The sequence below is a fragment of the Accipiter gentilis genome, chromosome 5 (genome assembly GCF_929443795.1).
Source record: "Accipiter gentilis chromosome 5, bAccGen1.1, whole genome shotgun sequence".
Classification (NCBI taxonomy): Eukaryota; Metazoa; Chordata; class Aves; order Accipitriformes; family Accipitridae; genus Astur; species Astur gentilis.
Window position 1 is genome coordinate 47,239,032 of NC_064884.1, and position 12,196 is coordinate 47,251,227.

A 12,196-nucleotide genomic window follows, 5' to 3' on the forward strand; every position below is an offset into this window, starting at 1 on the left:
ATACATACATGCTTTACAAATATAATTTTATTAGCCAGAAAATGTTTTCAAATGTGTTCATTTTTGTTTATACCTCAATTAGAGGCAAGCAGAACAGGAAAATAATGAACAGCACAGTGGAAAATCAAAGTATTTTGAAGAGGCTTGTTGACTGTAAGCCTGCCTACGATCAAAAGAATTCTGAGACTGGTTGGCAGGGGTGTACTTTAGTTTTTGTTTCGTATAAATATTGTAACTTCAAACTAAATAAATTGTGTTGGGATGCTTTTAGAATTATAGCTATTTAGTTAACTGTATATTGAACAAGAAAAAAAACTTTACCTTACAAAAATCTGAAAGTAATAAGAAACATTAAGTAATTAGAAAAGGGAGCAAGGGAAGCATTTTGTAGAACAAAATTAAGTTAAAAATTTAAGTTGAAGGGCTGCCTATATGAAAAAAAATCATGTGTGGTGTTAGTGCTAATGGCCGCTTTGCTGAAGTTGTGTTTTGTTGCTATTTTATTCTGGTATTCTCAATAAATATTGCCAGTATTTTAGTATAAAGAAAATGTGCCAGTACATTACATTCAAGACTTAAATCTTTCTATTTTCTACTTACATGCATAAGCAAAAATACTAATTTGTTAGGGCACAGCAATAAACCATAATGTTCTGTTTCTTTATAAAAAGATCACCAGAACAAGAATCTTGCTTTTACATTACAGAAGTGGAACCTAATTTAAGTAACAGGCCCAGCCAACTTTTCACTGAAAGTTTAGGAAACCATTGAATCCTAGGCAGGTATTTTTGCTATGTCTTTTCAACTTGCTATTTAGGAGCTTGAGAAGCTCACAGGTTTTACTACTTAAAATTGTAGACTTCCCCCCCCCCCCCCCCCCCCATGAGACACAGCATATGATGGGTTGTACAACTGTAAGGGAAAGCATCTTTATAACTGTCCCCCATATTCCCCTTGTTCCTCCTCAGGTTCTCTACAACAAGTTTTTCTACACTATCTGAAAGGGCAAAACAAAGCAGTATTTTAGTGCATTCTTAATATCTCAAATATGAGGTACCTGGAATACCTGGTTGTAAAAGTAGCTGATGATGGACACTTTTTGAACTTACATACTTTGTTTCCCATTCTAGACAAACTAAGATATGTTTATTACCAAAAAAAAAAAAAAAAAAAAGGCAGCTAATCTTTATTGTTTAGAAAAAGGCAATGATGGCTGATCATTAAAATACTATGTATTAAAAATCTGTAGGTATCACTAAGATAACCTGTGGCATATTCTCAGGCAGGAGGTGGAAGAAGAATGTACAGTCCGTATTAACAAATAGTGTTATCTATTCTCCTACAGAAGACTTCACTGAGAATGCTAGTAAGTCATTGGTGTACAAAAGGAACAGGATGTGTAAGAGTAGGGGAAAAAAGGATAAAGTATACTTTTATTAATTACAGTTTTCTTACAGTGCCTTATTAGCCCTGATGACAAAACCCATAGCAATTTTTTTTGTCATGGCAGAACACCAGGCACTTTAAGCAGACTGCTACAAGATCCCCATCTCCTCACAAGACAATTAGGTATGCTGTTTTAACACAGGTTTCACTTTATAAAAGCAAGGTACACATCATAAGCTGGGTTAGAGGTATCAGGGTTCTAATCTGTGCAGATCTCGTAGTCGTATTGAAGGTATCGTTGTATTAATCCTATTTCAATTTGGTTGGAGAAATGGATTCTTCAAAACCATCTGAATGTATGTTTGAACTCACTGACTGAAGCATGCCCTGGATGTACTGTACACAACTGATTTTTAGAAAGGGAGGCAGTTTCAGATACAGCCAGCGTATGGAAGACCACCTGAAAACTGTAGATGTTAATCAAGGCTCATCCTTCAGTACTACAAACCGTAAAAATATGAAAGACTTCATAAATTTTAGGTGTGAGCAAGATGAAGAGAGGGGTAAGCGGGAGGAGTTTCAGTTTGCTTAAGTACTTTGACTTAGTGTTTTTGGCACTATTTACAAAGCAGGACTTTGAATTAAAGTAAATTTGCATTCTGATTTTCTTTAGAATCTTTTTGCACCTTTTTTCTCCTTACTGGCAGGAGCATATACCAGGCATGGCTATTGCAGCAGGGACTCAGTATCTTGTTGGAATTGGAATCTTGTCCTGATAACAAGCACCTGCATGTACCCACTTCCTAGGATTTTAGAATAAATAGGAGCATTGAATGTGTTCAGGGTTTTTTTCCCCCTACAACTGAAGCTCATCTTAGCTACCTGCAAACTTTAGCATATAATACATAGCCTCTCACCATCCTTTACTTAAACCTTAAAAAATGAAACAACCATTTCTGAGAGTACAGAGTATCTGCATACACCTAAAAAAAGATTAACTCATACTGAATATTTCAGTTCACTTTTAATAGCAATATTGTATCTTAATATCTTAAGTTTTCAGTTATTGTAACTTCAGGTGTACCTGTATGTCATTTGCCTCGCTTCTCTTAATGTGTATTTCTACTACTAGACTGCTAGATCCTAACGCATACAAATTAGTTTATTTACTGCTAGTCATTTGGAATATTCTAAAGATAGCAACCCTGCTTTAAGTGAATTCTGACCTTTAGATAGTATCTTACCTAGTGTTCTTTAAATCTGTATCCTCTAAACATGTTTATGTCCTGCAGACTGTAAAAACCTGCTTGTAATCTGCAATATAGATCTATGGTGAGATCAATCTGCCCATTTCATATTTTCATAAAATGACTTAGTTTGAAATGTTGTTACTTAAATAGTTTTTTAAAATATTACACTCAGGTTTTCATAGGATGAAGGTACATCTGTCACAAAATTCACTTGGCAATGTGTCTCTCTTGTAAGCCGTATTACTTTTGGTGGCTGTGCTAGGGCAAGATTGTAGAGAGTTAATGGCAGAGCTGATGTGGGCCACCTGCATGCGAAGGAGGTGAGGAAACTGCTGAGGCCACCAGTCTGGCAGTATATCTGCTCTGACAAGCCAGAGCAGATATCTGACTGTGGAAATTGCTTATTCTTGTAGGAATGGGAACCTCAATGCCCATAGGCAGGACAGTACAAGAAAGTTGCCAGGGTACGCGTTTGGAGAAGATGGGTAAGGGTGACTGTCCTATACAACTTTTTGGGCTAGAGTTAATGTAGATTCAGTGACACTGGTATGTAAGAAATGTGCTTTTAATATTCAGTGTTGTTAGTTCTGCTAAATGCAGTGGAACAAGAATAACATCATACCGTTAAGGTGCAAAGAATGAGACTGGTGCCCCAAAAGGTCTTGTTAAAGGGCATAGTACACAGGAAAGATTAGACCTCACCAGGCAACAGAAAACAGGAACTAGTTTCAGCTAACATGCACCTGTACAATACTCAGAATTTTTTCAAATAATTATAAAGCATAGGTGCTTCCAGAATCTTCTCTCTGCATTTTCTTATTAACACCCATCTAAAAATCCTGTATATTCAAGTCTCCTGAAATACATACAAAGTCCTCTAACAGTTAAGATTTCTTCTTCAGGACTTGATGTAGCCAATTAGAGGCTCTGGAAGCCTTTACCTGATTTGGAACAAAGGTAGTCATAAATGCTGGAAGGATGAAGATTTGGACCTGTAGCTCAGCTACTTGGTACTTCAGCCTCCTCCTTTTAGCACCCTTTTTGGAGCTGCTATGTTGGTGTCAAGGTAGTATCCTATCAGGTGGCATTTGCAAAGATGTCTTGTAGAAAATAAGCTTCTTAAGTCCCATTTTAAATCATATGCAATTATTTTCATGTAGACTAAAAAATGTCTCTGGTTTATGAGCTGGCTAGTTATGCAGGTGTGTTCACAGGTTGTTTAACGTTTGTCCTGTTGTCAGTAGGAGGAGATTGGGAAAGTGGGCATAAGGTATAGATGAGCAGACTAATACCTGTGCAAGACAACTTGGAGGCATTAGGAATGTGGGATGGACATAAAAAACCCCCCATCTCTCAGCCACTAAAATATCTACAATTTATATAACTGGCCTAGTTTTAGTGCCTAATTGGAAAGGATTTGCAGCTAATGATCCCTAATGAAGGGAAACATGTTTTGTCCAAAGGAAAGCCCTCCTAGCTAGCTTAAATAGCTTGTTCTTTAGGCATACTGGTTCCTGAAAAGTACCTTGTTCAGCTGCCTTAACTCTAGCCACAAAATCTGTGGCCAAAGGATGAAAATTCCAGTTTCTTAGTGTACTAGCTCTGCTTAAGTGCTTTGGAAGTGTGGGACCCTCTGTGAAACTTTACTGTACAATATGCACGATTTACACTCTCAAAGTCACTCCAATCTTATACTGCTCTGTTTAGTCTGAGTATTCACTATTAAATGACAGCTGCTTTTCAATATTTTGATTCAGGAAGGCAGTGTCAGCTTCTGACTTTGTTTTTCTTATTCAGTCTTTGTGTATTTCCTTCTAGATAGACCAGCAGTTTTGAAGTGAATTTGACATATTTCCCTTTTCTAATCCATGTATTTACAAGATGTTTTTATACAATCTTTCCCTTAAAGAGATGATAACAAGCTATGTCCTAACCCAGTTGACTGGCACCCAGAATGAATCCTTGTTTAGTTTCTCTAACACAGTTTTCAGTTGATTACATGCACTCTGGAGATCTTCTTTCACCAGTACAGTGTCAATTAAATGGCCATACTGCTCTTCAATGAATGCTGCTGAATTAATAATTTCCTGCTGTTCTTCATCCTGCTGATCAACCCAAGAAGACGGTATGAAATTTACAGCATGTCTTTTTAATTACTAGCATTTTAAAGTATATTAGCACAAGTCATTACTTTGAAAGGAAATTAAACGAGCTGCTACCATTAGGAAAGGGTATGTACGATATTACAACTGAGATCAAGGAGCCGTATGCTACTGCTGGAATTTGGTAGGCTGTTTCAAAAATGCAAGAGGTAATAGGGAAGCGGGGAGAAAACGTGTTACAGGATGGACATAAGATGGCGACAGTGCATTTTAGGAAGTTAGAATCACTGGCTAATCTTAACACCTGGAAATCATACTCCTCAAAAGTTGAAAAGGAATGCTGTACCCACTGTACCCAAATTCAGTAATTTTAAGGGCTTACATGGAAACTTACCAAGTGACTAAGTTCTGTTATGTATAAATTCAAGCTCAGGTTACCCAGTGTAATGACATTATGCACTCTGAGTACTTTTGTTCACATTTACACATCACCAGTTGCAGTTGGTCTAGGATTGGTCCTTGTAAGACATCCACATGCTGCATTTTGTGTGTACCTGATTAATAACCTGGGTGGGTATCACCCTGGAGGTATCAGGAATAGGTGGCTACCCTTACCATTTGGTGGGGCTGCTCATCAGAAATGTAAAATTATTACTAGTTTATCCGAGTTCAGTAGCAGCTTCCCTGCTGCAGCCTTGAGTGATACACAGAGATCCACATGAAAGACCTGCACTTTGCTTGATGTTACTTACATAGTCAAGTTTTAAGGGAGTCAAAAATCTAGTTCTAAAGTTCCAGCTGAAAGGCTCTATGCGCACAGGACCCACTTAGTGCCCCACTCTGACTCTTGCTGTCACAGAAGAGGAGCTCTTCCATATCATAGAAATGCTAGCCCAAATACTTCTTTCATGTCTAAAAGAAAGAGATTAAAGTTAGAATACTTACAAGAGTGGCTGAGATTTCTTCTGACATGGGAGATTTTAGGACATGTTTTTTCTTTTCTGGAATGAGAGGCTTCACAAAGATAACATAAGGCTTAAACTCAGGAGTCCTCAGGTGCTTTACTGCCTGTGAACAGATTTTTTTTTTGTTACACCATTTAAAATTTTTTTGTGTGTTTGTTTTATGTCAATGATCTACTCAAGCTGGGTTCAACAGTTTCACTAGTACACAATGTGGTGTGAAGTCCTTTGTACTATATATCTGACCACAGTAACCTCTTGCTCTTCAAAAGAAAGGTTAATGTCGGTGTCCTGGTTAGCTTACAAGAGTATATAGCTTCGTGGAGCATGGTCTTAACCGCACATGTGCCTTGCTATGCATTGTGATACCAGGAACAAGAACATGGCAAAAGATACAGAGAAAAGTATAAAAAAAAAGTTGACTTGACAGGCAAGTTATGATTTGCTTAGGAGGCAAAACACTGGAAATTTTAAACCTGGAATTCATCTGAGGTAGTATAAAAGTCTTCTCCTAGCCCAGTTACAAAATCTGAATCAAAATTTCAAAGATTAACTCCCAGTATAAAGGGATGAAGAGCAGGTATACTGGCACTGGTTACAATGCTAGTAACACTTCAGAGGCAATAGGAAGGAACAAGAATGAAAAACCCATCCATGCTCTTAAGTATTCTCTCTAGGACTTGAGCAGGCTACAACAGTGATGCGCATTTCTCCTACAACAAGAGAAAGATAACCACAGTGAGAACTGATAAGGTGTCATCTAGGCTGTTATCAAGTAGACATCTAGGAATTGTAAACACTGCACTGCTTTCTGAAGTGCCCTATTCTGCTTGACTAGCAGTCAGGCCACCTGTTAGAAACACAAGTTCTGAGAGCATCATTGTTCTTTGCAGGGCAAATAGCCACAAATGGTGAAACAACATCAGTTACTTAGGCTGGCAGCCGAGTAAGAAATAACTTAAATACTTGCTTTCTTTAAAATAAGCTGCAGAACTTACTTCAGGTACCACATCCACCAAACAAACCTTCTTTTTGGCCATCACGGACCGGATTGCCTCAAGACTTGTACCGTACAGATTTTCTTTGTATTCTCCATGTTCCACAAATCTAAAAAAAGTACCATCCACAAACAATATTTAACTTACAACATTGATAGCTGTTTCCTGAAGTCACAGTAGTCAAAAGGGGGGGGGGGGGGGGGGGGGGGGCAGCAAGGGGGCGATGGTGGTTCTTTTTTCTTTTTTTTTTTTTTTCCTTCTGGTTGCTTAGTACCAATAGTCATCTTTATATGTCAATAATAGCTAATCAGCACTACTGACAAATAGGGGAAGAAGCTGCATTGATTCAGTTGACTGATGTTCAAGCCTAATAGAAGAAAGAGGATGTTTTTCACAGAAAATAGAACAAAGCTGGCAAGGAAATGGGACTCCAATTCTTCTGGGAGACTAGCCAAAAATCTGTACTTTCAGGAAGCACACTCAATCTTAAAGAAAGTCCTTTATATCCACGGATTCAGTCTACAACACACTTTAAAGTGGACTTATGAATAAAACTTGTTACCCGTCATATTAAATGGAGAATAAGTAGGCCCAACTAAATATCTGTTACTTTGACTAGATTCAGTTCTGACCAGTCATACTACTTATGATATGCAGGCTTAAATTCTAACTTGTGATTCTCCTACTAGTCCTATGTTGTTTCTAAATGGCTTCTTACTCAATTTCTGAGTTCACGCTAACAGTCCAGACTGAATAAAGAGCTTTTTACTTGGGAAGCTGAACCCTTCTAATACAGCTAGTCCAACTTTACACCTGCTTTTGGTATTCATATGATGTAAGATGTAACTAGCAGTATTTTTGAAATAGTCAATTATGCCAATATTTTAAAATTAACTCACTTGTTTTGCTGCACATCTGTCTCAAATGATTGCTTAGAGACAAAGTTGTATTCTACTCCCTCCTTCTCATGACTTTTCTTTGACCTGGTTGTATCTAGAAGAGAATGGAAGCAGGACATAGGAGACAGATCAGCCTTTGCAAACAACTGTATTTTCTCAGTTTAGTTCCAGTTACATTTTCATGACCTCAAACAAGGTAGTTAGTTACACACTGGCAAATTCAAATTAACATAAAATAAACTCAATCTCAAAAATGTTAAGACCAAAAATGAAGTTGTTTTGCTCCCAAGTGTGGTATAGCTAACACATTATTAGGAGGCATGCTTCTCACACCTGGTAGAAGCAGTAGAGTATGTCCTATGGAAAAGAGTATCTCTTAACTCTTTGGAATATTAGACTCTGATTTTCCTTGAAGTTTAGAAAATAAAAATAGGAAATATATAAAGTCCTATTATGTTGCCTCTGAATTTAGAGTAAAAATATCCCTGGCTGTTTTCCCACACTACTGTGAAACCTACATAATTATGTGTGTACCTTTTGATGTTGTAATTTCTTCTAATAATTGTTATTATGTAGGACAAGCTTCGGTGATCATTCTACAAATCTATGCCTGTCCATAAAAGTGATGTCTGCAATTTTTTTGTGTACATGTTTAAATTCAAGTAAAAATTACACATATGGTTTCTACTGGTAACCGATTAAAGGTCTGCCTCACAGACGTTTATTGAAAGTCTTAAATAACGTATAAACAGTGCCCTCAGTGTTAATTTTTTGGATTGCAAAAGTAGCTTGTTGGGGAAGAATTTTTTTTTGTCTTTTTTTTTTTTTTTTTTTTAAGAAAATAATTCAGAAAAAAATTTTCAGTGTAACTCTAGCCACGAAACCATGCAGCATAATCACTAATTTCTCTGTCACTGTGACTGGCTTGTTTGAACAGCCTAGATATGCTAATCAACAATTTAAAATCTTGTAAGAATTTTGACTTGGTTTATTGCTGTCTACTTTTTTTTTTTAACCTTTAGCTGGTATGATATTCTGAAGAAAAATCATCCTCTTTTAAACACACTTAATGTTTTGGCTGAATCTTAAGATACTAGTTTTTCACACTAGTTCTTTTTGCAATTTACAATCTTATTTTTTCTTCCTGTATCCAGTTTCTCATTTTTTTAATGGACACTGAGAAAATGCAATCTGTTCACTTGGGAAAATACAATTCAAAAAAATCAACTGAGTTGACAGAATTCCACAGTGCATATGTGCCAAGTTACATAGTGATCTATTCAGCTATTAAGGGCAAACACATTATATTACAATAAGAAAAATAATTAGAAGTACTTCCAAAATATGCATATAATCAATAGTCAAAACACAAATTGCCATTTATCAATGCAACTAGCACTATACTATTACACAGCATTTATGGAATACAGTGGCGACATGTGAAAGGCGGTAAATTTTACTCACGTGGAACTGCAACACCGTACTCCTGTGGGTTCTCTGACACAACCTTCTGCTTGAGCTCACTTAATTTGGCCCCCAAACAACCTAATAAAATAGAACTGACTGACAGATTTCTGTGTGGAATGAAATACTGCAAAGAGAATAAATATTATCAATTTCACAGAAATAATAGTGATACAGGAGTGTGCTTGAAGAAACCTGTACATGAGAGACCTCACCACCTGCCACATTCTGTTTTAAAGAACATCATCAGGAGCAAACTGAATCCTTGAACAGCTGTTGGACAAACATTTGTCAGGCACTAAGTCAGAAAATCTGTAATCTTAGCAGTCAGTTTTACGAGATACCCTTGATTTCTAGGACATCCTGGGAAACTGGCTTAACACAAAGCTGTTAAGCACACTGAATTAAAATTGCATGCAAAGTTTTGTTAGATAATTCTAACATCTACCTTTTCATCAATTGTTCTGACAGTGTAAATGTGCACATGTTTGAGTGAGGACCAATGGAAAGTGAATCAGAAAAATGAGAAACAGTCCTGCATCATTATTTTTAGAAGGATTTGGTGAGTTTGGTTGTTTTTGGGGTTTTTTTGGTTTGGTTCTTTTTTTAAATGTCATTTAAAAGAAAATAACAACCTCTGACCAAAATTAGAAAAACCTTTAAAAAAACCACCAGAACCACAAAAACCAAAACCAAGCATCTAAGGAAAGCCTCTTGGAGTGCAGGTGGTAAGGTAAGTGGGAGATACGTGAAAAATTTTGAATCAATTGTGTATCTTACCAATCAAAACCACCAGCCTCTGCTGTTCGCCAGGCTGCTGCTGATATTTCGTGACTTCTTCATATGTTAGGAACTCTGTTGTGTCTGCCTGCTCTGTTTGCTTTCCTTCACTCATATTGTTCTCCTTCTCTTTACGACTTAATCTAAAGCTCCTGCGTAAGCCAGCTGTAGAGGAAAACAAAAGATATATTAAACCATGTCGCCACTTACCTAAATTTTCAGGCTTGTTCAGCTAGAGGTTCCTCTGTCTTTGAATACAAGTTACTCTCACAATTTTTTTTTTTTATAATCAAATCAGTGCATATATTGTAATCTTATAGATTAAAACCTTGCGTATCAGGTAGAAAACCAAGCACCCAATCTATAATAAACCCCACCCCCATATCACCTTGAGTTGCCAAGTGTTGGCTATGCAAAAGTCGAATTATGCCTCTGCACAGAGATAATCCAGTTTATGAATGTATGGGAAATTAAGTCCAATGTAAATAAGCTAGTTTTACTTTTTTTAATGTGGGGGTGTTATTTTGGGGTGGGTGTGGTGCAGTTTGGTGGTGGTTTTTTTTTTCCGGAGTGGGGGGTAGGGAAGAGGAAAGGGATTTTGGTTTCTCACCTATGTACTGTCCGTTGAAATATCCTTCACAGTCACAGTCTTCTGTAAATTAAAAAGTGGGGTGGGGGGTGGGGGGACACAGGGAGGGTAAGGGCACAGGGGAAAGGAGAGTGAGAGGGGAGGAGTGAGATATATTAAACAGTGCCTGCAGTACCAGTCTGGCTCATTGGCAAGGGAAGGAGTTTTATATCCTGCGTTCTATGCACACGCTTTTCTAACACAAATATTAATGATAAAAAAAATTATTTGCCTTGGCTAGTGGTTTATATTTTAAAAAATCTTTGATGTCAATATTGCACAAGAGAATTTTACATCTCAGTATTTACAGTTCCCAGAATTTATGCTCTTTAGCATTCATTACATTTGATCAGTGCTGCTGCTAAAAGTGTAATATTCAGACTTAAGTAAAAAAGAAGACTCTGCAAACACAGAGCTCTTTTTTTAAAGTACAACTTTATAAATGGGTATGATTGTGTAAGAATATTGCCTCTTCTGACATTTCAATATCATTTGGGCTTGAAAAAGGGCATCAGAGATGACTGAAATATGAGCTCTAAACATCTTCATTTTGGCTAAGTTAAATTATCATTGCTTATTAATTCTTTATTAAAAAGGTAAAGATTTGATGCTTTTGTCATACACATGTATGTAAAATAACATGCAAATCTATGTTAAAAAAAGCCAATCCGCCCCTCCTCAAACTATGACCTTCCCCAAGCCCCCTAAAAACATGCAAAATAAAGCCATGATACTTGGCTGCAAAACACTATACTGCAATCCTAAGACAAATAACGAGTTCTCATACTTCCTGAAAGAGGGCTACCTGGCTTGTTAAAATTTAGGTACCTGAGCCCTGCAATACCCACAGAACTCTACTCATTTTAAGAAGGAGGTGTATGATTCTGGGACAAGCCCAGCCATAGGCAAAAATATATGCAGCTTAGATGTTTAACAAAATGCACCAATCCAGAGAAGGAGCTTTGTTTTTTAATGAATAGTTGCATGCAGATATGTAATCAAGCAATGCCAATGTGTACTTATAAAACATTATGCCTGCATTAACAGAAGATACTAGTAGCAATATATGCCTATCCATAGCTAAGATAAGAGCTATTTTCTGTTGTCAATGGTAGGCTCAAGTTTCATACTTGTGCTTTGGATAGGGTATACCAGTCATGGCCAGCTAATTAAAGAATATGATTAGTACCTTCAGCGAAGTTAATGGAATAGCAATACTTCTCAAGAAGCATGTGTAATGTAAAAAAACCACAGCATGCTCAATTCAACAGAAAATACCTGGTATTTGGAAAGGTGTGTGGTACAGTGACATAAATTGTGTAAGCCCAACACAGTTGCTCATAATGAAAATAACAAAACAGTCCAAATGAACAGTGAAGAAAAATCAATTTGGAGTGATACAGGTGCTCTAAAATGTTAAACCCCAATATTTCTTTATTTTTTCTAAAAATACCAGATACAAAGACTTGCAACTCTTTCAACCTCACTGAAAAACCTACAGAACATATAAATGCATGTCAGAACGCACAAATCTTTTCTCTTGAATCAGGAATAAATTTGGATGTTATCATGACCCAAGTCCAAGTTAAATTAGTTTAAATAATAACTCTGGAAGAAACTGCTGTAGGAACGAGCTATATCTGCTATTCCCTTTGCTTGGGGGCTTAGCAAGTATTTTAGAAAAATGCATTGGTTGTTTATATTGAGACAGCAAATGAGTTAGGAGA

General features: G+C 36.9%; 1 protein-coding gene across 4 annotated transcripts in view; it reads right to left on the reverse strand.

The window, feature by feature from the left end:
- Positions 1-920: 920 nt before the first annotated feature.
- The window catches only part of MPP3 (MAGUK p55 scaffold protein 3), a 32,446-nt gene continuing 21,170 nt past the window's right edge, over positions 921-12,196 (reverse strand). The window contains exons 13-19 of one of the 4 annotated variants that reach the window (XM_049799640.1): positions 10,452-10,493; positions 9,842-10,006; positions 9,062-9,142; positions 7,598-7,691; positions 6,699-6,807; positions 5,684-5,806; positions 921-4,741 (exon numbers count right to left, since the gene is read on the reverse strand). In XM_049799640.1, the coding sequence (XP_049655597.1) occupies positions 4,559-4,741; positions 5,684-5,806; positions 6,699-6,807; positions 7,598-7,691; positions 9,062-9,142; positions 9,842-10,006; positions 10,452-10,493 (797 nt within the window). In that variant the 3' untranslated portion in view covers positions 921-4,558. The remainder of the gene's footprint in view (positions 4,742-5,683; positions 5,807-6,698; positions 6,808-7,597; positions 7,692-9,061; positions 9,143-9,841; positions 10,007-10,451; positions 10,494-12,196) is intronic. The other 3 variants (XM_049799643.1, XM_049799642.1, XM_049799641.1) reach the window with 3 other exon arrangements.